The following is a 25,552-nucleotide window of genomic DNA, read 5'->3' on the forward strand; positions in this document are numbered from 1 at the left end:
CAGAGAGGCTGGTAGCATGGGACAGGCCATGCAGGACCTGGAGCGGGGGACTGAATGGGCAGGGATGTTTTCTTCCGCTCACATTAGCCTAATTGGAGTTAAGCGTGGCTGAAAATGCGATGCTCACCTGGGTTCAGCTTTGCGTGCCCTCAGCTATCGTAAATAGCTGGATGTAGGACAGTGGTGATGCCGATATCTCCGCAAACATCAAGAAAGTTTTTCCGTCATGGTAAAGCCGGTCAGTAAGTGTGTTCTGCCCACCCACTGGGGGCATCGGGGCCCTGCAGGGGTAGAATAGGGGCGCAAAGGGCATGAAGATGAAAACTGGGGAAATGGCAGGGGCACAGGTCACAACAGCCATCTCCCGAGTGACAAAACCTTCATCTTCTGGTACCCTGCACTCTACCTTAGGAAGGGAAGTCCCTGCCCTTCACATACTTCCCATTTCTCTTCTCCCTTTCCTGCCCTCTTTCCCCCAACCCTCTGTAAGATAAGTGAGATGACATACACAATTTTCAATAAATTATTTCCTTGTCACATATTAAAAAAAAAAAGCTCAAAATACAGTTCACGAAATGGCTTTAAAATGTCCTGTCTGGTTTCCCCACACAGTCCCTGCTCTGGCCTATTAATTTTAAAGGAATTTGACTACATATGTTGTTTGAAGAATGCTGTTCCATTAAGCATGAAATGGAAAATTAACTGCAGTATGAAGCATGGATTCAGCTAGCCCCATCAGTACTCCATCACATTTCATGCGATGCTTTTAAAAGCTGTGAAGGTTGGCTACTTTTCTAGTAAAATCCTGATAATCACGATTCAAGATGTTAAGGGCTGTTACTGTTGAGAAACTGGACCTCTTCTTCCATGTAAGTAAACTAGTATTTGTAGATTTTTTTTTTTTCTGAATGAAGTAAAACTACATCAAAATTCAAGAAATATCCCCCTCTTCCCAACTGAGCTGTCTCAGTGGGAAACCATCTGGGTGGCAATTCTCCACTAATGCGGATTGAGAGGAATTGAGTGTGGTCTGGCCTCCAGAGAACCGGGTTTAGTTCATCTGCTTTTGTGTGTGCGCCGAGAAGCCGGTGGTGCAGGTAAGTATGTAATTACGGGCTTATTTAAAATGGAGATTCTTTTACACGGCAGATTGCAGCACGTGCAGGAAGAATAACGCCCACCGAAAACAGAAAACCTCCACGAGGCCTCTTGTACTGTATTGTGCTGCAGCACGTTCACAGGCTTTGGCTTAGGGATGATTTGTGGTTTCCTTTACAGGGGCGCGGGTCCTCCGGCAGCTGCGTGTGTGGGGCCTCTCTCCCTCCTGCCCATCACAACCGGGACCGGCCGGCTGTCGGGGAGGCATGTGGGAACGCTGAGCAGCTACGGTCGCACTGGTACCGAGCCCTCGAACCGCAGGATAAAGGGGCCATCGTAGCAAACGCCCCGGCCACAAATCCCATATAGCTTCTTCAGAGCTTCTCCCGTTCCTAGTGCTGCCGAATTATTGCTCCCGCTCCTATTGCTGCCAAATGCTGGTGGCGCAGCGGTTATTTTGCTGTGTTTAATGGCTGTATGTGATTTAATGCGTTATTACCAACGTTACATAAAACGGTTTACAATGGCCGACGACCTGTCTTCTTCTGGCCCCCCTTCGAGTCCTATTTCGTTCTGCGACGAGCAACGCGCCACAACTTCTCGCTGAAACCCGTCGCGCCGCCGGGCGCCCCGAGGGGGCGGCGGGCACCGGTGCCACCTGCGGCCCCACGGCTGCCGGCCCCGCGCCGGGAGCGGCCTGCGGGGGAGCTGGTAACGAACCGCACTTTCACTCTCCTTTTAATGAAGTGCACTTTCACTACACTGCGCGGCAGCCGCTGCTAAACGCGGGGTCCCACGGGGCGCGGGGTGTCGCGGGGGTACGCGGGGGCTGCCCCAGACCGGGGGGGCTTCTCCTTCGTGGAGAACCCCCCTTCGCCCTTCCCCTCCTCCCCGCCCCCGAAAACCGGCACGTTTTGGGGTTCTGCTTCAGAGGGGCGGACGCAAATCCAGGATCGGCATGTAAAATTAAAAAAAAAATAAATTAAAAAGAAGGAGTTAAGCGACTACGTGGGCTCCTCCGCTCGGGGGTCCCTGCCCCCCCACGCCCCCCGCACGCCCCTCCCCTCTGGCACGCGAGCCCCGCGGCGTTCCGGCCGGGAGGTTTTCGCGCCACAGGGCCAGGCCCTTGCAGCTCCACAAACTCCGCACCGCCAAAAGGAAAAAAATAAAAATAAAAATGGGGGCCCCGCACTAGCCCTCCGGGGGAAACATGGGAGAGAGATCGAGATCCTCAGCAGAGGTGGGGGAGCGGGCGCCAGCCGGGCACGGTGGGTGCCCGGTCCCGCGGGGGTGTCAGCTGCATCTGCCAGGACGCGGGCGCCAGCGCGGGAAAGGCGCCGCCGGGCCCCGCCCCCCGCTGTCCCAGCCGCTTTGGCGCGAACCTTCAGTTCCCGGGTGCTCGCCTCGCCGCCGCCAGCATGGGTCTGTCGCGCCCGCAGGTGAGCGCTGCCCGCCGTGGGCGGAGGGGTCCCCGGGGGCGCGGCACCCTCGTGGGTCGCTTCTGGCGACCCAGGGATGGGGGGGGGCGGCTGCGCTTTCCCGGGTGGCGGAGGTCTCACGGACGGGGCAAGCCGGGCTGCGGGGAGGCCGGTGGGATCGGGCGTGGCGAGTCTTTGGGGCTGCGGTTCGCCGGGCGACCCAGGGGGAGCGATGTGGGGGCAGCCCCGCCACTTGGGCCGGCAGCCCCGGGCTTCCTGCCCCGCCGCGGTGGCGGGTCTCCCCCGCGCCCGCCTGTCTGGGACAGGGGGCCCAGCTTCGGAGCCGCGCTCGGCGGGGGGCCCGGCGCCATCCTCCCAGCGCCCCCGCGCTCCACCTGGCAGCTGCCTTGGCCGCCGTTGGGACCGGGGGGAGGGCGCGAGGGCGGCCGTTGGGCCGGGAGGAAGGTACTTCGCGGCCGGGGGTTGGTGGCCGTGGAGCCCGGGGGAGCGGGGCGGAGGTGGGTGGCCGCGGGGCGGCCCCGCGGGGCGTGGGGGTGTGTGTGGAGGGGAGGGGGCGGCCCCACCTCAGCGGGAGGCGGGGAGAGCCACCCCGGGCCGGGTTTGGGGCCCGCCGGAGGCCGCTTCCGAGGAGGGGGGCGACGGCATGTTGGCGTGGCGATGGCGAGCCCGGGTGTGTCGGCCTGGGCTTCCCAGTGCTGGCGGGCTTCCTCCGGCCGGGCGCTCCCCCAGCCGCGGCCAGGAACGGCCCCTTTTGTGTCTGTGGCCGGGCCGGGCCGTTTGTTCTGTTCCTCGCCAGCGGCCGCGGAGCCGGGGTAAGGCCCGGGGCGCTGCCGTGCCGCCCCAGCGGGAAGCGACGAGGTGAACCGTGCTGGGGCGGGGGGGTAGGAGGTCCTCAAACTGCTCTGGCTAGTTGCTGTTTAAACCGTATTTATAAAAGGTTTGTCTCGGCCCGTGAGGTGGCAGCGGTTAGAGTGCCCGGCCTGGGCAGTGTCCCGGTGTGGGTGCAGCGGGCCTGGCCCTCGGGGCACCCCGGGGAGGTAAAACGGGCCGTGGCCGGTAGAGACATTCCCTGGGAAATGAAAACCCGAAGCCCATCGACAAAGGTAGATCAACCTGGTAATAAAATTAACAAAGCAGCAAGCTGTTGTGTCTGCAGCAGTTGTTTCAAAGCTCCTCTTTTGCGTGGGTATGATCCTTAGTCCTTTCCCTAACAGCTGCAGCGTATTCAGTGTTTGCCTCAAACTAAAAATAATTAATAAATCAAAGCAGATTTCTTAGTACTATTTGTGAACTTGTACTTTTTTTCCCAGCATTGTCTATAATGAGTGGGGAAGGATACCATTTTTGTGTATATTTCCACTTGGCTGTTTCCATAAAACAAGTATTTCTAAATACTGAACAAAACTCACCTATAACAATGATCAGAAATGTACCAGAGCAGAAACTATTCCCATTTCTAACTTTGGGAATTATTTCAAGGCTGATGATAATTCTGCTGACTTGTATTCAAGAGAGTTAAACATCCTAAAATGATCAAACCTCCTAAACTTCAATTTAGGCATGTTCTTACAGGCTAGTATGCTGCAGTAGGTCTCTTATTAATGGTGTTGCCATTGTCCTATTTGCAGCGCCGAGCTTCTTCAGGAAGGAAAAACTTAACAGCGTTCCGAAATACGAAACTGATTCCTATGGAAACATCCTCATCCTCCGATGACAGTTGTGACAGTTTTGGTTCTGATAATTTTGCAAACACAGTAAGTACAGTACAAGACCAAATAAAACTGAATGTGCAGTGCTAGTAGAGCTTGCAAAAATGTAAAGCTAGTAAATGTTTTGTGCACGATTAAAACTGCTCGCTCTGCTTGTGTTTTTGTATAGTAGTTATAAATCTATGCTATATGCTGTAATTTCATTTCACTCTTTGCTTGTGCTTCTAGGTGGTAATTGTTGGAAACAGATTAGCTATTTATTCTAGCCTTTGAAATGTCACCTAACCTAACATGCCTGATAATTTGCAACTGCGGTTCTGAAACCCCTTGTTAAATGCCTTAACTATTTTTTTTTTCTTTATTAAAAAAGCTATTTGCTTATACTGCACTTGTAAATGTGAGTCATTTTCTGTACAACTTCAGTTAAAGGATATTTTATTCTTCATAGAAATGCAAGTTTAGGTCGGATATTAGAGAAGAACTGGCAAAAATTTTTCACGAAGCCTCTGATGATGAGTCCTTCTGTGGCTTTTCAGAAAATGAGATTCAAGATGCATTGGTAAGACAGTTGATTTTAGTTTGCAATTTTAAGTTTAAATTCTTAGACACTATTAATTGAAAAATAATGGCAGCTTCAGTCGAATGTTGTCAGGAAGAAGCATCATTTTATGTATGGTCCATTATTTAATGTACAGTACATATACAGTAACGTACAGCACACTATTTAATGTACAGTCTAAGTAGCCATAGTTTCATTTTCTTTTTGTCTCTGTAAAAAGCCCCCAAGGTCCTGAGCTTTACAAGTTGAGAATAAAATCTGCCTTAAGGATTTTGAAATATAATACCTCTTAAAACCGTCCTTGCTGGATGGTACTCTGTTAGACTCTAACATGAAATGTTACGCTAGCCCATGGACTCCGGCAAACCCGAGAAAAATTTCTGTGTATATTGACATGCCGTCAGACCTGCCCTCTGACAGTGTAACAGGAAATGCTGTACTTCTTCAGCAGTAAAGAAATAGTGATAGGTGGTGAAATCTGCTTTCCTGCTTTTCCTTGACATCAGTGCAAGAGCAGTTTTATTGCTTAAAAAGACCAACAGAAGTAATACCATGTTTGGCATAAATAGGTTTGTTGTAACTTCAGAACGTGCTGAGGAATAACTAGGAAAAAAAAAAAGTCTGATAGGAAGAGGAGGTGTCCAAGTTAAATAATACCCAACAGTAAAAAGATTAAGTAGGAGACAAAGCTGGATAGATATGTAAGAAAAAGGAATCAATAACTACACATAATGGGCAGCCAGAACCACATACCTGGTTTAATAAAAGCCCTGTGCAAATAAGGATTACCGTTTGAGATTGGTCTGTGTATATGAAGCAGGAAGCCTGTTGTTACCTTTGACCAAAATAAGACTCTCTCATTGAGTCTAAACCTAAAAGTCGTACCCTATTGCAAAATGGGCTTCTAACTAAAGAAATTAATTTCTGTCCTCACCGAACCCTTGGTTCTTGCGAAAGTTGTAAGCGAGGCATGCGAATTCAAAGATAAGAAAATATTGGGATTTTACTCATAATTATTTCATTGACTGACTCTAGAAGGAAGGAGGTTCTCATTTCGTATCATTGATACTGTGAGATGGCTCTCCTTGACCGCTTACAGATGTGGGTTTGGCCCTGTGCTGAGAACTGTGTAGTGGCGTTTTTACAGCCAAATGCAATATGTTGCAAAATCAAGCCCTTCGAAGGCAATTCTCTCTCACATTCGCACACAAACTTGCTTTGCTATTAGACCTGCAAGCGACAGCTGAGACTGCTGCAGCTGAAACCAAGCTCCTTTCTTGCATGTGTTGGGAATACAGCGGGAGTTTTGAGCGGGAGTACAGAGTGTGGCGCTCTCTGAGAGTTTTTTATCCCCGTGCCCCCCTCTCATTCTACCATGTTCCCCCCACCCCCTCTGAAATACGTGAGAGCACTAGGACCAGAGATTCAGATGTCTAGATTTTAGCCAGATAGCCTCTTTAACCACTCACAAACAAAATATTGTTGAACTGTATTTAATTGCAGAGCAACTCACTTGGATTTATATGCTTCCATTCTGGTTTGTTAACAGAAATTGGAATCGGATTCAGAGGAGAATGATACACGTGCTGAAAGTGAGGCCGCTCAGAGAAGGCAGAAATATGCTCTTCCTCTAAAAGTAGCCATGAAGTTTCCGCCTCGAAGATCCGAGAGGAGGAAGCATGAGATAGAACCTCTTCCCGAAAATCTGATGCCTGATCCAGATTCAGACTCTGACTCTGAAGAAAAGGGTGCTATGTTTTTAGAAAAAAGAGCTTTAAACATAAAGGAAAACAAAGCAATGGCAAGTACTCAGTGTTTCCCCGGGGTTCCCCCTTTCTTCCCTTCTTGACTCTTAAGGAACCTCTTTGGCTGTTGAAATTAACTCTAATGGGAATTATGTGAATGCGTTAAGAGGAATTTACATTCCTGATATTTAAATGCGATATTTTATGTCCAGTGGCATGTGAAAATCCATAGGCTGCAAGTCTAAAGGATAGGACTTAAACATATTAGTTTGAGCATTTTCAAATTACTTGCAGTCACTAGAACATAAATAAGACATCAAAGTAAAAAGTTGAAGAGTGACTGCATTTCCTATAAGTAATTGTACTTCTAGCCAATTACCCTAATCTAATAGTCTGTAATAGCACATAAACACCCTCTTAAGGCTCTGCTTCCTTTTTCTTTCCCTTGTTAGCTTGCAAAACTAATGGCCGAGTTGCAAAATGTTTCCGGTATCTTTGGTGGGAGAAAATCATTGCCAACTGTGAGTCAAGTAAGTATAAACTTATTATATTTGCCTTCAGATTTCTCAGAGTCAAATTCTGACATTACAAAACATCTCTCAATTAAAAAAAAACCACCTTAATAAACCGTGTAAATCAAAGTCCAGTTCAGAATTTTATTGCTTTCTAAAACAGGCGTCCTCATTGTGCAGTTCTCTTTTGATTTGCCACTGTATAAAGCAGAACAGATTAATTCATAAAAGTTAGGTGTCTCCACAGGCCAATAAAACTAAACAAGGTGCTGTGTAAATATGTATTTATACAAAGGCTGGAGATAAGGGGGCAGCTCAGGCTTTGAAGCGCAACCCTAAATATTCTGTCAGTTTGGAGCCTTGAAAAAACCGGGACATGTGCCCTAACTAGGTCCTTTAAGAAGGTTGGGTTGTGAATCGACCACTTTACCTGTTAGCTGTGTGAAGATGGGAACAACACCAGAAGTTACAACTCCTCTTAGATGCAGGTTCTGCTGCTGCGTGGGGGAATTATTGTATTTTAAACCTTCATGGACACAAATGTGCTTTTCACTATTTCTCTGCAGCCAGCAGAATGCCCAAGATGAATTTGCCTAAGATGTTTTTACCTTGTGTTTTGTGATTTGGGACAGGGGGAGGAAAGACATAAGAAAGGCGTATCTTTTGGGAGAGGAATTCATAGTAGGGACAGGAGCTGTCTGGGGTTTTGCCTGTTTTCATTAGGGGCTTTTAAACTTTACCAGGGACCAAAGCGACTTCCAAGGCGTTCATTGCCCAGAAGTGCTTTGAGGAGGAACCCAGACCAAAGTTCTCGGCCTCACACAAGATCCAGGTCCCTGATTGAAGGTCCTCCTACTCCTTTGCCAGAAGAGGAAGAGGATGACCGCTACGTCTTAGTGAGAAGAAGAAAGATATCTGATGAACTCCTGGAGGTATGTTAAGGCTCTACTTCTCCTGTTACAGGTTGATCATGAGGTGCTTTTGCATTCCATCAAGAAAACAGCAATTCATACAGGGCAATTCATAGAGTTCATCGAGATTCTGAGTATGCTATGGCCTGGGAAGAAGTACAGAAAATAGCGTGTTGTATGTGTTCTTCATTTCCTCCCGCCTTATCCTTGAAAAATCACTTCCTTGCACTCCGCCAGGAATTAAGCAAGATCCAGTAGCATTTCTGCACCTTGAAGGTGACAGATCCAAGAGAACATGCTAAAGCTGCATCCGTATCGTATGTCTTTGTACAGATCTGTATCTTTTCTTTAAATATGTGATGGGTATTTGAGACTTTGGCATTGCTTTGAAGATCCCCACCTTGTTTGTGTAGAGTTTTTGCTGAAACTAATGCTAACAGTATTGTGTCTTCATTATTCAGCATGAAGCCCGAACTCCCAGGAGGGGTCACCGTGGTGCCATGGCTTTTCCACACATTGTGCGCCCAGTTGGGGAAATAACAGTAGAAGAGCTGAATAATATTTGTGGATCTGCAAGAGATAAAGTATATAACAGGGCCATGGTAAGTATATTCCAACTTTGTGAAATGCATACTCTGTGAAGTCGTTTTCTTGTTATTCCTTGGCTGTGGTTTAACATCAAATAGAGCAGACTCCCTCTCACTGGGAGGAAGGATGTGATTTTGGCGAGACGTACGCCTGAGATCTTGAAATGTCATCTCTTCTGTTTCCCTGAATTTATAGAATGGTCTTTACCAAGCCAGTTAGCTTGCTTTCACCCTGGAGCAGCTGTAGTACCTAGGTGATACCGGCTGAGGAAAGTGATTAACAGACACTGAAGATGCAATGTTAAAACACTCTTGGTAACTAAAGAGCCATCTTTAATGTCCTGTTTCCTGAACTACTTTCCCTGTGTTTTAGGGATCCACCTGTCATCAGTGCCGCCAAAAAACCATAGACACCAAGACAAATTGTCGTAACCCTGATTGTATAGGAGTACGGGGCCAGTTCTGTGGGCCGTGCCTCCGCAATAGGTACGGGGAAGATGTCAGAACGGCGCTGCTGGATCCGGTAAGAAAATTCTGGATTGGCTTTATTGTGCTTAACTTGAGCAGAGAGGTGCATTGGTTACTCACAGCAAAAGAGTTTTAGCAGCAGAACTCCTTACAGCGCTGTAGTACATAACGCAGTCCTGGTTTGATTCAAACTGAATCGCAGAACCTTGTGTTGTGTACAGCTCGTTGTAGTTACTACTTCTAGAGCTTTATTTGCAGGGGTAAAATGTGAGAGCAGAGCAGCTGCCAAAATATTTTCAGACTTGAGCATCAGAATAGTGTTTTCTTTTGCCTTGCATTAGTGCTTAATGCCCTATGGAAAGGAACTGTATTGTGGACAAAGTGCTGCTGTTGTGGGCTGTGGAAGTGGTGCGGGAGTTGGGCAGAGTGAAGTGCTTCCTGTGGCTACGTGCAAGGCAGGTGAAGGAGAGTTTAGTCCCTTACAGACTGAAGAATTTGTGCTCATGTACTGATTCTTGTACAGAAGTTTAGATAGCTTCTGCAGCGCTGATGTTTGCTGCAGAACTCAGTGTGGAGCCAGACCTTCTTTTAAGTTGCAGGTGTGAATCACGTGGCATTCCAGTTCAGTTACAAAGGCTTGTTGTCTGTCTTTTGTTTAGACCTGGAGGTGCCCACCGTGTCGTGGAATCTGCAACTGTAGCTTCTGCAGACAGAGAGATGGCCGATGTGCTACAGGTGTCCTGGTCTATCTGGCCAAGTACCATGGCTATGACAATGTCCATGCCTACTTGAAAAGGTAAGTATGGTGGTGTGTCAGTGGCATGGCTTTGCTGTAAGGGGGATAAGTAGCTCCAAACTAGGAGACGGGAGCTTTACACATCCGGGTTTGTCAGGTAAATCTCAAGATCAGTCCATGTTGCCTTTAGAATCTGAGATTTTCCCGTATGATTTTTCTGACGTGTTGGTTCTTGCCCAAAACAAGTGGCACATCCATTCTGTCTTTGGCTCTCAACTTCAGCTGTGTTTATTGTCAGGGCTTCCGCTAATTTATCTAAAGAGTTTCCAAAGAGTGTTTTGCTACAAGCTAACTCGTGTTTCTACTTGTCTTTCAGTCTGAAACAAGAACTCGGAATGGAAGACTGAAGCCGTGACTGCCGTTAGATTACGTACTCTTTCACTAATGTCATATTACTGCCTACAGTGGATTGTTTAATCAAATGAGATCACAAAGCCAGTGCCTTCCTTCTCTCCCCTTTTGGGTAAAAAAGGATAAAGAACTTTCACTTATCTCAGTGCAAATCATACTTGGGAAAGCTGTTTAATGAAGGTCTTTGCCCACAGGCCATTGTTTTCTTTTTAAACAACTTTGCAAATCAGATAGCATCAGTCCTTGCTTTCATGCCAATAACTTTTTTTTCTTTCCTGAAAGGAGATGGGGCTTTAAGCCATTAGAGTTCTATTCATGCTCTATTCATGCTCTATTCATCTGTGCTGCAGGTGTATTTATGGTTTGAAGTTGATCACAAAAAGATATAGAAGTTCTGAAAATTCAGGTGGCGTTCCCTGCAGAACCAAGCAGGGAAAGGTATGTGCTTAACTCCAGGCCGACTTCTGCTGCAGTATAGACTCTTTCTATAAATGATCATTTAGAAGCTAAGAATTATCTAAGACAACAACACATTCTTAAGTTCAAAAAGGAAGCCCTAGTTGCAGCTGAGCAGTCTCCAAGCACTAATATTTGGTTTTATAGAGTACTCAAAGTGCGCATTGGCCATTTCAAGGGAGATTCTCCAAGTGACTTAAAAGCTGCAGCAGAAGCAGGTGGGGGTGGCACTTTTTCTCAGATGAGGAGGTCACTGCTGAAAGCTTCCCCAGCACCAGCACTAGCATTGCGTAGTGATGCCACTGATGTGAACGTACTGGTATACATTGTGGAGTGACCACTCTGTCAAAACCAGAATGTACCCTTTGTTAAATTACTAGTTTTGTGGGTTCTCTTCTCCCTGCTCTTGCTGCAGCTGCAGAACTGCTGCTTTGCAGAATCGGCGCTGGTCCTGGGGAAGAGGGATGCCTCCAGACCAGGGCCTGGTTACATAGAGGAGTAGCAGTTCCTGTGGCTATTGGCCAAGTACAAGTTGGTGAAAGATGGTAACTTGTTGAATTTGGTTATCAAGAAAAAGGGCAATGAGAAACAGTCACTGGAATCAGAAACCTGAATTTTTTTACTTTAAAAAAAAAAAAAAAAAAAACAAGGGCTTTCTAAGCTCCAGTTCAGCTTAAAGAGAATTATTCTTCCAGTTGCATAGAGCAGCATAAATGTAAATAGATAATGTTCTCAAGAAACACCCCTGTTGTAGTAACAGATGAGGAAGAACGATTGCCTCATCAAAAAGGCTTTTAAAAATAAATAAAAAGGGAGATGTAATGGGTTGCAAGCAGTTTGTGAGCACTTAGAAATGTGGTTAGTGCTGTGGTCTCCTCCTTAACTGTCCGGCCGTATTTCTGTATCTGGCTCCGCATGATTGTAGAAGGATATTGCGCGTGATGTCATTAATGAAGCATGAATACAGCAAAAATGGAGCAGAAGAATTCTAATGTGCTGTGTTGTGGATGGGGTCTTGTGTACTCAGTGCTGTAGAAAAAAAGGTGCCATGAAAATTGCACCTGGAGAACCGAACCACAAAGTGTATAAATGCACTTAGTTTGGTTATGGAAACTACTGTATAAGTTTTGTATAGGATTTAGAATGCGATGTTATAAATAATGTACAGTTGAATAGTAGAAGAATCAACTTGCTTTTATTGAGCACTGGTATTTTATTGACTTCTCTGCACAGTATTTGCACTGTGTGTATGCATAACGATCCACAGTTTATACCTTTCTGGGAATGACATCAGTGTGTGTGGGAGGGGCGGAGAGAGGAGTTTAGAAACAAAAGATATTTATGTCTCAGACTTGCAGTTCTGTTTCATAAATCATCTATTCTCTTGAAAATCTCCTGTCCTCTCTTTGTCTGGTTTTACAGTGTGAATAGCTGTGCAATGTGAGGCGGAGGGTGTTCTACCCTCTGGGTACATTTCATGAAGCAGGAACTCTAGAAATACATGTTCTGACAGAGAAGAACAATTTTTAAAATAAAAATAAAATTTTTTTTTCAAATTGCTGGGCTTGCCTTCTGATTGCTAGAGCATGAAAGGACTGTGGTAACAGTGAACCCTCGCGTCCTATCACAGAGACTGCTGTATTTAGATTTACTCAGATCTACAATGTTCTGTATAAAGTTTTTTTTTTATTTTGAAAATAAAAATGTTCTGGGTTAGAATTTCTGCCTCTTCACTGTTTTTTAAAAAAGCTCATTAGAGCTGTACTTTGACCTTACCACCTTTCAGGTAAACTTCTGTTGTGAAGTGAAGGAGCGGGTTGTTCCCTGGGGGAGCAGTGGGACCGGGACATCGTTCTCTCCCCAGCTGTGTGTCCCCAAACCAGCCTTGCTCTGAGGTTCGTGCTGCTTGCATTGAATTGTTTGGTACCAGGTGACTAACCTGTGAGGGTAGAAGTATATAGGTGCCGAGTTCAGGCCAGATACACACTATAAGTGCATGTTCTATGTGCTTACCTTTCTGCTTTTTTTTTTTTCCTAAGTTTTTTTTAAACTAGGTGCCTACATCTTGAGCTGAGAAGGATGAGGAGCATATTATCATTTGAGACAAATTGAAGTCAGGTGCCTGCCACTGTATATGTATTGTAAGTTGGGAGCTCTGTGCTGGAGCAGAGAATTAGGTGGGGGGCCCTGATTGCAGGCTGACAGTGCTGAAGACTGTTTTTGATACTTGGGCTGTTTGCTTTGGCATCAGCATAGCTGGGTCGAGAGAGAGGAGTTAGATGAGACTCTGGCAGAAGATCACACAAAGACAACCTGTAACGAGAGAGGAAACAGGAAAGAAGTGATGGAGCAGAGTGACTGATCAGCCCCCAGGTACGCTCTGCTGCTAAAATCCTCAGGTCCTTACTCTCACCTAAAAGCTTTGTTTAGATGCGTTGCCTTTCATCCCAGTGCTGGCGATGTGAGAATAAATTTGTACGTAATAGTGTACTGTGTTAGTTCATGGTTTACATGATGATTTTTGAGGTGTCTCAATACACCTTTTTCCCCTGAGCCTCTGTACCGTGGCTACTTAAGTACTGTTGATGTTAACTTGATAAGTATTTAAAGAGCTCATGGCTTCTATCTGTGTTGTGGTTTGGGCTGGGCTGGGCTGGCCACTAAACAAAATAGCATTGAAGTGTGGCTTCACAGGTTGACATTCCAGAGCAACACTCAGCCACTTAACCAGCTACGCTAGTGTAGGGAGCTGCAATGGAAATTTTAAAAATAGGCATTAGCTTTGGGAATTTCCCCCTCTCCCTTCCTAACCTTATGGGCTAATGTACCTTTATTTTGTCTGCCAGACACCTAGAACATTGTTTTGAAGAGAAAAGCAAGGAGATAATAACGTAACAAAGCAACAGCATCATTTGCTCAGGTAGGCTAACGGGATCAAAAAGGGCAAAATGGTTGCATCTGGTCAAAGCATGGCTTTCAGTGTTCCAGGATGAGGGAATATAGCTGACATTGAGATGTTATCTGTAACGCACAATGTGCATCTGAAACATTTGGCAAGAGAGTCACCCACTGACCTCTGCTGGCATAAGCCAGTTTGTTCTCTTCGGCTTTTTGCTACCACAGCTCTTGCATGGCTAATGGCATAAGCTGGTGTGGAGATTTTGGAAATGCTGCCTGCTGTTCTTTCAGGTTCTTGGCCTCGCAACTGAAAGTGAGTGAAATGATATGCCTTTCTCTCTCAAGTATAGGCTGGCCGGTCTATGGGGTCCTAAACACCAGCAATCAGGGAATGCTGGGCTGTGTCATAGGCGTACATGAGTGTGTGGGCTCCGAATGTTGAGGACAGCATCACCCTTTCATGCTTGGGTCTCGCCCTTCTTCCAGTTAATAAGCCTGGGGCTCCTAGATGGGTGTCAAAAACCACAAACCCTTTGGGGTAGGGGTGGCAAATGGGAGGGGGATTGTACGTTTGAACCCAAAAATGTAATGATTAGTGGTAGGAGTCCTGAGAGGTGAGGGGGAATTAGGAATCCTATTATGACTGATACTTATAAGAAGTTGTAGATGTTGTGTTTTTTGTGAAAATATGTCTAGAGCATAGGGCTACAGTCATATTAAACAAGATCTGCTTGCTGCTCTTTGGTACAGGCTTTCTTCCAGCTAGGATTGATCCAGCTGTGGTTGCAAGGAGGGCAGACGGTTCTGTTACGTGAAAAAAAAAAATAAGCCAGAAATCATGGTACGATCAGGATGGGGTAAGAAGGCACTGCAACTGTCTTTTATTAGTAGTACTGCAGCGGTAATTGTGCTGATCACTTCAACTAGAAAAAAAATCAGTTGAACTGTAGATCCTGCTGGGTTGAGCTCTACTCGTACAACCTTTCCCCCGGAGTATGTCTGCAGGTAAAACTTACATCCGCTCCTGAAAACGGCAACAAAACTTTACTGAAATGATAGATTTGTGTTTGGGCTCAAGTTAGCTTTGTATTTTTACCCGTCTGTTAATGTCATTGCAGGCAGGGAGAATGAAATTGTGTGCTAGGTTGCGTCGAGGTGTAAGTAACAGAAGCCTATATGGCAAGCATCGTTTTCTTTTAATCACGTACAGACTAACAAGGTAATCCTACCAGCACTCCTTTTGGCCGTGCTTTACCTCCTTTTAGCTTGAATGCCCATGTAAAAGCGGTACGTTGGTGAATTGCTACATAAACTGGGCATTGACAATTGACTGCCACCGGGGCTGAGGGTGAGAGGGCTCCCACAAACATAAAAATTCGTCTTGTTCGTGTTTTCAGAGAATTGGCAGTTATATCTCCTCTCTGAACATCCAGACTCCCGTTTGAAAATAAAACGACTAGAAAGACGATACTAAAAATTTAAACATTTTAGACTTCAGACATATTTAGGCGTTTTCTATTTTATTATATAGCTGAAGTAAAACCTGAAGTTCAATTAGTGTCAACCATTTTGCTTAATACCTCGGAGATTTGCCATCTTTAGATGTGCTCTAAAGTTCCAGATCTAGAGGCTTAGCTATGTTACTACTCAAACGTGAATGAGCATAGGCACTCTTATCTTATGTGAGTCTCTTCTTCTATAGCTTATTAGCAGAATTTAGCAGTAGGAAAGATCCTATTTCTTAGTGCTTTTGTGGCACAGGTTTTTTGTTGTTGGGTGTAGGGGGGAGTTCATTTTGGTTTTGGGTATTTCTTTTTGAGGATAGTTGTAATGTGAATACAAGTGATAATAGTGAATCATCAGGAAAAAAAAAAAACCCTTTGGAAATAAGCCAGAGTCAAATTCTTTTCTCGTGCTCTGTTCAATCTGCTTCCTCTTTAAAAGAAAACTTTCACATTAGCAGAAAAATAAATGCTTAGCCAGAGTTCTTTTTGTGTCCCTTTCAGCAGGGAGAAGGGGATGAGTGTGCCGAGCTCAATGCCCATGCTGGCTTCCTCCTGCCGTGGAGAGTTAACACTGTAAAAGCTTTTCTTCCCCCTTTATTTCTGTTGCCATTTAATTCTTACGAAAAAGTTGCGATGTTACAATTTTGGGATTGGAAATCAAGCACAGAGTTTTGTTGTGAGGAACTGAGCTGCTTTGATGTAATCCCAGTTTTCTCTGGCAGAAGTAACTTCTAGCTTTTAAATGGTTGCTGTGGCTAGAAAACAGCCTCTGCACTACAAGGCTCTGAGGTATCTCCAGTAAATAAAAATATACCAGTGTACATGGTATCTGTGTGCCCGTTGCAGCACACAGATATGGCGTTCTGTCAAAGCCTTTTGGTGTGATCTTAAACAAGTCACTCTTTCTGCAGCTCTAAGACCAAAATCCCATTCACCCACATAGCTAGAGCCTGCTTTAGAAAAAATTAACGATTGAATGTGCTTAACATGATTACGATTAATTTTCATCGAGACCTGCAGACTTACCCTCAGCAAGGTATAATGCTTTTTTCTTCTTTTTTTTTTTTTCCTTTTTCCCTGTGTGCCTTCTAAGCAGAGACTGGAGATACACACTCTTTCTCCTTGCAAGCACCGTCAGTCTATTTCGTCGACATACTCGCTATTAAGTATATTATGCATTATAGCTGAAGCAAGGGAGTTGAGAGTATTGCAATCTATTGGGTACCATTTTCTTTCTTCCTACCTGTTTTTCCAGTTTCCAAAAGCTCATGTCTAGCATCTGGGGTTTTTTTTCAGTTCTGAGGATACCAGGCTTAGCTGACTTTCTAATTAAGCCTGACTGCTGAAATCTAGCTTCTGTTTTCCCCTGTACTATGGCATTATGCTTCTAACATGTTGGGATCCACAAGGAGATGTGATTCCTACCAGATCTTAGGGTTCCCTGCTATCTAGTGAAACAGCCAGCCTTGATGGAGCTCCCGTGCTCCTTCTGGTATGCCATGGCTTGCTGTACAATACGTAAGAAGACACGGAATTTTGTAAAAGCGATTCTCAGAAGTCCCTATGATAAATGGCTTGGTTTGTACGAAATACTCAACTCCTCCCTGCAGTTAAAAACCGCCTGAACCTCTTTCTGCCTCAATTTCTGAGCATGTTTTCTTGGTGTTTGCCTGGCACCTAAACCGTGTTGGCCTTATCCCTCAGAAAATAAAGTCGTTGGAGTAGAAGCGAGGTACTGGAGGTGTCAGACCACAGCAGCGCAGGGCGCTGTTACTATTACTTTTACCTGTAGTTGTACCGAGCTCTGCAGTGCTGTGGTTAGTGTGTTTCTGGGACAAGGAGCACCAAAAATACAAAGGAGGAACAGAAGCTGTCTTATAGTTGCTCTTCATGCAAGGATCATTCAGGAAGTGCCACCAAATCCCATGGGTAGTAAGATGAGGGAGGTTGTGTTTTCTTCCACATCCGATCTGGAAGCACAGGTATTCATCAGCCAGCGTTGGTGAGACTGAGGTGGCATCGCATCTGTCACAACAGAAACTCGGGTGCTAAAGGGACTTCACGAGAGCAAATGATAAGTCTCATGGAACACAGAGGCTATGGAGTGAAGCAGCAGCTAAAGTGGATCTAGTCCTAAGGTCCTCTGTAGAGTTAATTGCCTGCTGTTTGCTTAGAGGTAATGTGTAAGGGTGAAAAGTTGCGTGTTGGTGAGTCAGAAAAGCTGTTCTGATGAAATATGGTTACGAATCAGTAACTGCAGTGTACCCTGGAATGTGAAATTGGGTTTGGCCACAGCGAGGAGACTGACTGGGAGATATTGAGCTAACTACCAAGACTCCCCAGGTCTCCTTAAACTAAACAACCAAGGGAGAAAATGCAGCTCATGCAAAAATGTCCATTAAGTAGGCAAAAAGTCCTCTCGGGTATATGAATTGCCCTCAGCGTCCCAGGGTTTACCCACACTTGCCCTAAATGAAAGACTTGCTGAAACAAAAAAACCTGATGGCACAGGCCAGCAGTGCTATTTGTTGGTGTAGGTGAATTTACTTAAAAATTATTTAGGCAGTGCTTGAGCTATGGAATTGGTTCTATCTGATGTGGTACCGTATAGCTGGAGTGCAGAAACATTCTTAGATGACAGACATGTCAAGGGTTTTCTCCTGATGCTGGGCTCCTCTGATGTATATCCAAGACATTGCCAATGCATGCCTTTCGTTACAGTTCAAAGAGGTTTTTATGCTAAAGTCTGCAATTGCTGAAAAAGATGTAGATGATGTTGGAAAGTAAATATAATTTGCAGCCTTGATTTGAACTGTAGGTTCACGTTCAGCGTATTTTATTCTGTATTTTTCTTAAACCTGGTAGAAGAATGCTTCATGTGATCAATCAGTCTAAAAGCAAATGAAACATAAGGCATCGTTGTTTGCTCACGTGTTGGTTCTCTGAGATAAAATGCTTTGTTGCATCCTGCTAATACATCCTAAATTTTTTGGTATCACAACTCAATTTTTGGTATTGCAATTTTTGGTATTACAAATCAGAGACACCAGACTAAAGCAGGCTGCTTTCTTGAGGGCTGGGAGAGACTCACATTGCAGCACTCCTCCTTGACCTCCAGACAAACCATTTATCTTCACTAATGTGCATTATTTTACTTTTTGCAACAGATACCCCAATTTCTGTTTTGCCATCTGCTCTGTGGCAATTGACACCTCAGAGGGCTGGCTATTTATTACTTACTAGCCATGGATGGGAATACAGTAAATTCTTTACAAAATAAAAATCAATACTCACTGACATACTGCGTATTGAAGAAAATAATTGTTTATGGCACTCAGCTTAAGCTGTTCTGGTAATCACGTTGAAAAATACAATATTTATTCATTAGATCAAATTTAATGAGGCCTCCTGGCAGTAATTATAAAAATTACTGTAGCAGTAAATTACTAATGAGTTGTGATGTGCTTCCTACCTGTGAGGAAGGACTGGGGGTTGAAAAACCTGATATCCAGACAACACTAGGGAGGGTGAGATCTTGAGGCTAGGAGTCAAGCTCGCAGCAGCGCGGAAGTTGTTCACTGCACCTGAATGGTAAAAAAAAAAAAAAAGCAGGGGGGGGAATAGCAGGGAGACTCATAATCAGGAGTTTCACTTTAAATAGACTCGGTTCGTTTCCAAACCAACACGTATAGGCAAGGGAACAATGTTATCGATGGGAGGAAGAGACGACTTTGCCGTAGGTGCATCCTCTTGTCTACAAAAGCAGCTGAGGTGACCTAATTTACTGTAGTAGATCTTAGGCTGGGAGCAACTTCTTGCTTTCTGGTTGTTATAAAGTTTCATGCAAAACACGGCAGAGAGGACAACGTTTCCTTAGTGCCCTTAAATCTTCAGAACAGTCACCTAAGACGCGGAGCTAAGACAAAGGTTGAAATCCCCCACCAGCTCGCTTTGATGCAGGGAGTTTGACCCGGATTTCTTTCTTCTTCTGAGACAAAGCTTTAAGGAATGCAGAGGCTTTTGGTAGCAAATGGGTACACAGTACGAATAACACCAAGGCAGAAAGGTGTAAAAACGGTGCCACTTCTATCAAAAGTCCAGGCTTCTGCTGAGTACAGGGTGTTGCTGCAGTAGCAGGGGCTGTCTAGAGAAAGGGGTTCTGCTGCACGCTAAAATTAATGCAGAAGTGAATTGGCATATAATTATGTTTCTTTCTGTAGCTTGCAAAGATGTCGTAGATTTGACAGGTGGCTTTTGGTATTGTAAAAGAGTGAATAGGCTAGCTTTTAGCAAATATTTGCTCAAAAGATTGATCCAGGGTTCAAACATCAAACAGAAAATGGCTGTGAATTTTAATCTTTCGCATCACAGAACTGCTCTTAAATACACTGTTGAGACTTGAAAAGAAATGGGAAGCCCAGCACAATTTATCTCCTCCTTATGCTGGTGTGTCGCACCAAAAGGTGCCATTGGGTACGGATGCTTCCACGCACTCGTACGTGTTGTGAAGTCAAAGGGGAGAGAAATGTGTCCATCCACCCTTGAGTCATCTTCCAAACCCCTTCTGCTTGGAAGAAGCAGAAATGACAGTCCCTTGCAAACAACTGGCTTCTGTGCAGAGGGAGATGCTGGCTTTTGCGGAGCTATGGCTTTCTAAAGCTGAAAGAGCCCCTAAGAGTCAAGCACTGCAGTACTGAGCCCAAAACCCTCTGTGGCTTTAGCCTCGCACCTAAATAAATATATATGCTGAAAAATATATACAATTGGGTCCTACAAAACCTTGGGCGAGCTAGTAAATGAACAGCAACAGGTCAGCGCGCAGCAGGGCTATTTTGCAGTTTCCATAGTTTCAAGAAAATAGGGTACGCACCTTTGTTAACCCCTCTAAAAAGCAGTGGTTGGCAGTGATTTAGCTAATTCTCATTACCTAGCTGCTTCTTGTTGAAATAAGGCAAGAAGAGCTTTTGCCATGATGCAATTGCAGAAAGGCCAGCAATTACCCTTACCTAGCTTCATTGCCACAAAATCCACAGAGCCTGCTCTGTCTGTGCCATCCTGTCACCACGACAGAGGTAACGCAGTCACACTGCAGACTAAAACCATCCATTTTTGGCTGTGAGGATGGTACCTTGGCTGCTCGAGTGCCGGGTTCTTTTCCTAGTGCTGGCAGGCGTTTCCTCAGTGACCTTAGGAAATTCAGGCTCTCCCCGTTTCCCTTTTTAAAGCATGGAAATCCTCTCCAGGCTTTCCCTTGCAGTCTGGTCCTGTCTGGAAGAGAAAATAAAGTGTGGGGTTTTTTTATTATTAGCTAAACTGAATTTGGCAATGGACAGATGTTCACTTTGCATACAGCTGTGCTGGCTGAAGATGCATTTTTCTGTGTTTCTGGAGCTGTTGTGTGGCTGAATTAACACTGATAGAAAATTCTGTGGTCTTCAGATAGAAAACACTTTAGAAATAGGAGTTATTGTGGGTTGGATTTTCTGAACTGCCGTCAGCCACAGCTGAAATCAGTGGAAGCCGTGGGCTGAAAAAGCTGGAGCCCTGAACTACAATAGTTTACATGAATGTGGTAGTTCCTGCCTGGCACAGGAATTCAGATCAATCTATGTTAAAAGCTGTCTGGTAAATAGAAAAGGTAGATTTGGTGGAATGATCCTTTTTTTTTTTTTTTGGCTTGGGCTTTTTTTTTTTTTTTTTAGTTTTTGAACTGCAGCATGCAGGTCCGAGGACTTGTGCCCAGAAGGCTACAAGCTCTCACCACAGGCTGGCTGACTATTGTCTCATCATGCAAAACAGGTTTTCATTTAGTAGTGTGAATTCTTTTGGAATCTTACAGGGGCAAAATGGGAGCAATTTACCTAATGTTTCTTCTTCTACACCTATGAAATTAATTTAATATGTGCGTGTGTGGGATACTGTGGAACTAAGCCTAAAAACTAAATAATAATGATGAAGCTTTTAAGAAAGAATGTCTCACAATCTGACATAAGTAGTAAGATTGTTGCTGTGCACTATTACTATAATTAAATTACATTATGCTATTGCATTAAACTAATCCGTCAGTAATACTGTACTTAGCAGTAAGATTTTTGTCACGTAAACATTATGAGCCTTTAAACTTCTGCATTCTGTCTTGCAAAATGCAGGGAAAATACAGAAATTGGAGCAGCAGAATATAACATGAAAAGCACTAGCAGTGGAAAAAGGCCAGCTGGTTCAACATGCCAGTCCTTTTAAAGCAGGTAAGTTAAGAGTGTTAGAATACATTTACCAAAAAGGGTGGAACATGAGATGTATGCGTGAGGTGCCTGCTATCACTTTGAAAATATTAGATGCCGCTCTAAAAATTCTCTTTTTAGTATTTTCCTGGACTTCAGAACGCGGAAGGTTAAATCAGAAGCTGCTGAGAGTAAACTGTTAAGAAAAAGCATGCAAATAATAGCTGAAACGAAGCTGCAATCTTTTCTCTGAACAGAGGCAGAAAAAGAAGGATGCTGCAGATCACTTAGACTGTGATCAGTGAAACAGGGCAGCTGATCAGAGGGACGCAGGCTTTAGAGCAATGTTAGCGCTTGCAGACCCAGGAAGCAGAATAATATTTTTCTAACCGAAGACTTCACTCCCGTCGTAACAGATCAAACCACCGTTCAGACCAGCAGATCCCCTCCTCTCTCAGCCTGGTAAGCCGTTGTACATTTATTCTGGTGCTAGATCATTTCCAAATGGGTTGCTGGAGCTTTCGTCTGCATCCCGTTGACAGCTATCCCTTTCTCACCTTTGCAAAATACAGACTGTCTTAATTGCTCCTTTTTTGTTACCATGCACAAACAATTACTTGGATTATAGCAAAAATTACCGAGGAAAATGACGAGCAGATTTCTGTCCCTTCCCTTCCATAGATAGCATCCAAACACCTGCTGTAAACTTACTGTGTGCCACGCTGCTGTGACTGCAACTGCAGCGTTTGCTGTACTTCCTATCTTTGCCTCTGCCTCTAAGTGTTCACTGAACCATCTTGGCCTGCAGTCCTTGGGATCTAATTGTGCACGCAATACGCCAGGACGGCCGTGCTATTTGTTAAGGATTCAGAACGTATACAGGCGTCCTCTTCTAGCTCCTGGGGGTAGGAATAGGATGAAAACATTATGAGACTTTATTAAGTCTTATAAGACTGCCACCCCTTGCCTCTGGCAGCCTTGGGAGTGGGAATTAGCATTTACAGGGAGGTTATCATCCATAATACATATTTATGCTGTGTCCATCGTGTATAAGAATGCTCTCAGTAAAACTTAGGCTAGGCTATAATAACACTTTGCACTTCTTTGTTGCCTTTCATCCGAGGATTTCATTGCGCCTTTAAAAGCTTTCATTAACTAAAATTCACAACCCCGTTGTGCAGTAACTGTGCATTAACACCTCCACCATATGCAAAATACAGTGCAGAGAAGCAAGGACTGGTGAAAGTGGTTTAAAAAGCTGGAAAGAATGGGGAAAAAAAGCCCCCTGGAATTGATTATTCCCCCATCTATGTGCTAGCCTGGTGTTTTCTACCTAAAATATCTTAGGCTTAGATTGATGCACTTTGCTGCGTTTTGAAACGATGATGTGTGTCAAATTTAGCATTGTTTCAAAATTCTCAAGACGTTTGTTTCCAGGTTCATTTATTATCTGCTGGAAATCCATCCTTTGATAACTGGGTGCCGGTGTAGCGATGAGAGGGATATAATTGCCTGTGGAGCTAGGTATGCATTGTCACTGTTGTTAAGCTACGGGGTCTAGTTTCCCCAGGATGTGTGTGACTCTTGTGAATGCCAGTTACACACGTTCCCGAGAAGAGAACATGCCCCTAAAGCTACAATGTCCTTCGCGCGTAGCCTCCAATCCTCTACAAAGCTTCCATTTCACAGGATTCAACAGTATTGGTTCTTTTGGGATCAATGAGAAACTCGCCACCCATCTCCAGTATCTCTGAATTACAGAGCAGAACCAGATCAAACAGAGAAGAGTTCCCTCATTTATCCTGCCTCTGTAACACATCAGAGTGTGTGCTGCATTCATTTTCTGGAGGCGGGCTGGTGTCTAATGTACTCTGTGAACATATTTATAAAGGATTAACCTGTGCCTTGTATTCCTAAAAACTGATTTAGTTAAAATACATATTTTATCCTGCTTGTCTCAACCATACAAATCATTCCTGTTAAGCTTTGATGTTAGTCATTTTTTTTGCTGGAGTGTGATATACTGCAGATTATCGGTAGTCCTGCTATGTATGACAGGCTTTTTTTTTTTTCCCCCAGCCGATACTTCTCAGCGCATTGTATGATCTGCGGCTGAGAATTTTAACCTGCAGCGAAAGCCTTCACGAATAGAATGTACTGCTTAGCAAAGGCTGAAACACCAGGCATTTCAACAGGGTGCCCTTGCTTTGGAAGTGTTTGGAAGCAAAGTGGGAGTAGGTGCTCAGGAATGAGAGGTGCTGGGGGGGACCTAGATATGCCCCGTATTCCCGGGATGCTGGGTGTGAGCACACGCGCTCTGACCCGGCACCTGCCGCACCAGGAGGGATCCAGTAATGTGATGCTCCTGGACCAATGACGTGATGCTCCTGGACTGCAAACAATTGCAGCCCACCCCTCCCACCGGCCCCGAGTCAAGTACACATGTTTTAAAATATTTACTTTGACACAGGCAATATTTAGATAGCTCTTCTGTATAGGATTAGAAAGAAATACCAATGAATAGCTTAGCAATGGGGAGCTCTGGCCCTCATCTGCAATTTGTGAAGAAAGCTCCAAAACATTAATGGCCATTTGAGAAGTTGCCGACTAGGGATAAAACTGGAGAAGGGCAGGCTTCTGATGAAGGATTAGGGGTAATTTACTAAAGATCACGGTTACAGGGAAAAATGACCAAAGCAAACACTGGAAATACTGTTATTCAGATGTGTGACAGCCAGACTTGCAGTTTCTTCCCACCTTGATCTTCAACCTGGGATTCGGGGTTTGGTTTGGGTGTTTTGTTTTGTTTTGTTTTTTGCTTTGTATCAGCCTATACTTGGATAGCAACTGTGTGAAAAAGCTTGTGGAGTTTTGTTTTCAGTATTTAACAGCTTCTGGTAGAAAGGAACAGTGGTAATTGATTATATTTGTGCTACTTATCTGATTGCCTTTGAACTGAAGGAGTCCAGCCCATTTTGAATTCTGTTCTCGATACCGTGCTTTTTGTGTAACTTGTGTGTCAGATATTATTTGTTGTACCATCAGTCCACCGTATCTGGGTGTAAGAAAACACAAAAATCAGCATGTGTAGGGGGGAAGGAGGATTCTTCTCAGCAGCCCATCAAGCAGTTTTTCTAGTTCATTTTCTTCCCCATTGTTCGAATACCAGCTCAGAAGCTTGCAAATGTTTCTTTTTCTTGCCAAAACAGTGGTACTTTTGCCCTGGCACACATTAATGTTTTTTTTCCCCCTTTTCTTGTGTTTTGAGTGCAGCTGAACAACAAATTCCTTTCTGTTTAACAAGCAACTTCCTCATATTAAGTTCTTTTCCATACCAAAGTATCTTTTTTGGATTTTAGCACAGCTCTGCATTTGTGTTTGTTAGTTAAGTACTAACAAGCGAATAGCAGCAAGCGCAGCGATGCCGTGTGCTTGCGGGCTTTGAGATCAGCCCCTCTGGACCCTGAGCCTCTCTGCAGGAGTCCTGGCAGCAGCCGCGCTTCCAGAGGTAGCCAGTGAGACAGCAAAGCCGCTGTTCAGGAGACAAGGGCAGCTCCTTCACAAGAAATCTGACCGCTTTTCTGCTATTCCACGCACATTAGACTGAACGGTACCCTCAGAAATTTTCATGCGAGTGACACCCATTTCACTCTCCTCCCCGATACCTAGGTCATTTCAAGTTTTACAGCAGCAAAATAATTTGCTGCCTGTTTTCTCACCAATGTGAGAGGCTTTCTTTAAGTGGAAGTTGGCTCATCGGGGGCCATAGGAGGACATGGGCAGATGGACGGACGTGTGTGTACATACATCTGGAGCTCTTTTGTTCTCCCCCAGTTAGCTTTGATTGTTAAAAACAACCGTTTTGGTAATTTCTTGGCTGGCTTTGCAGGGGAAAAAAAAAAAATCTTGGTCTTTGCTGCTCCTGGAAGAGAGGTTGTCATAATGTTGCTCCCCCACTTGACTGACAGGCACCTTTGCGAACGCACAGCATGTTTCATCTCAGAGCACTCGATGAATATCCTCACCCCCCCTCTGGACCAGCCCACCTCTACTTGCAGTGCTCCTTGCTTTTTCTCGCAGGATTGCAATCCCTGCCGTTTGTTCCTCCTTCTCAGGAGTTAATACCTCCCCACCTTACAAGTCAGCAGCAGATTCTGTTGGTTAAAAACCCCAACTAACAAACCCTCCTACCCTGAAGGCCTTTTCCTTTCAAGCATGTATTTTTCCAGCCTGCAAGGGAGTCAGTGCCATAACCCTGAGCTTTCATGGAAGAGTTTCTAAGCCTGTATCTGTGTAT

General features: G+C 44.7%; 1 protein-coding gene across 2 annotated transcripts; it reads left to right on the forward strand.

Moving 5' to 3' along the window:
* The first annotated feature begins 2,456 nt into the window (after window positions 1-2,456).
* On the forward strand, window positions 2,457-12,350 carry CDCA7 (cell division cycle associated 7). Of its 2 annotated transcripts, none has more exons than XM_054210224.1 (10): window positions 2,457-2,537; window positions 4,166-4,291; window positions 4,695-4,805; window positions 6,355-6,606; window positions 7,003-7,080; window positions 7,806-7,994; window positions 8,435-8,575; window positions 8,934-9,083; window positions 9,688-9,824; window positions 10,141-12,350. In XM_054210224.1, exons 1-10 carry the CDS (start codon window positions 2,517-2,519, stop codon window positions 10,169-10,171), a joined length of 1,236 nt encoding a protein of 411 aa, XP_054066199.1. In that variant the 5' UTR covers window positions 2,457-2,516; the 3' UTR covers window positions 10,172-12,350. The 2 variants fall into 2 exon arrangements, with proteins under 2 accessions (XP_054066199.1, XP_054066200.1); XM_054210225.1 differs by lacking the exon at window positions 2,457-2,537 and adding an exon at window positions 3,184-3,349.
* The last annotated feature ends 13,202 nt before the right edge of the window (window positions 12,351-25,552 follow it).

The sequence above is a fragment of the Rissa tridactyla genome, chromosome 7 (assembly GCF_028500815.1).
Source record: "Rissa tridactyla isolate bRisTri1 chromosome 7, bRisTri1.patW.cur.20221130, whole genome shotgun sequence".
NCBI classification, from domain to species: Eukaryota; Metazoa; Chordata; class Aves; order Charadriiformes; family Laridae; genus Rissa; species Rissa tridactyla.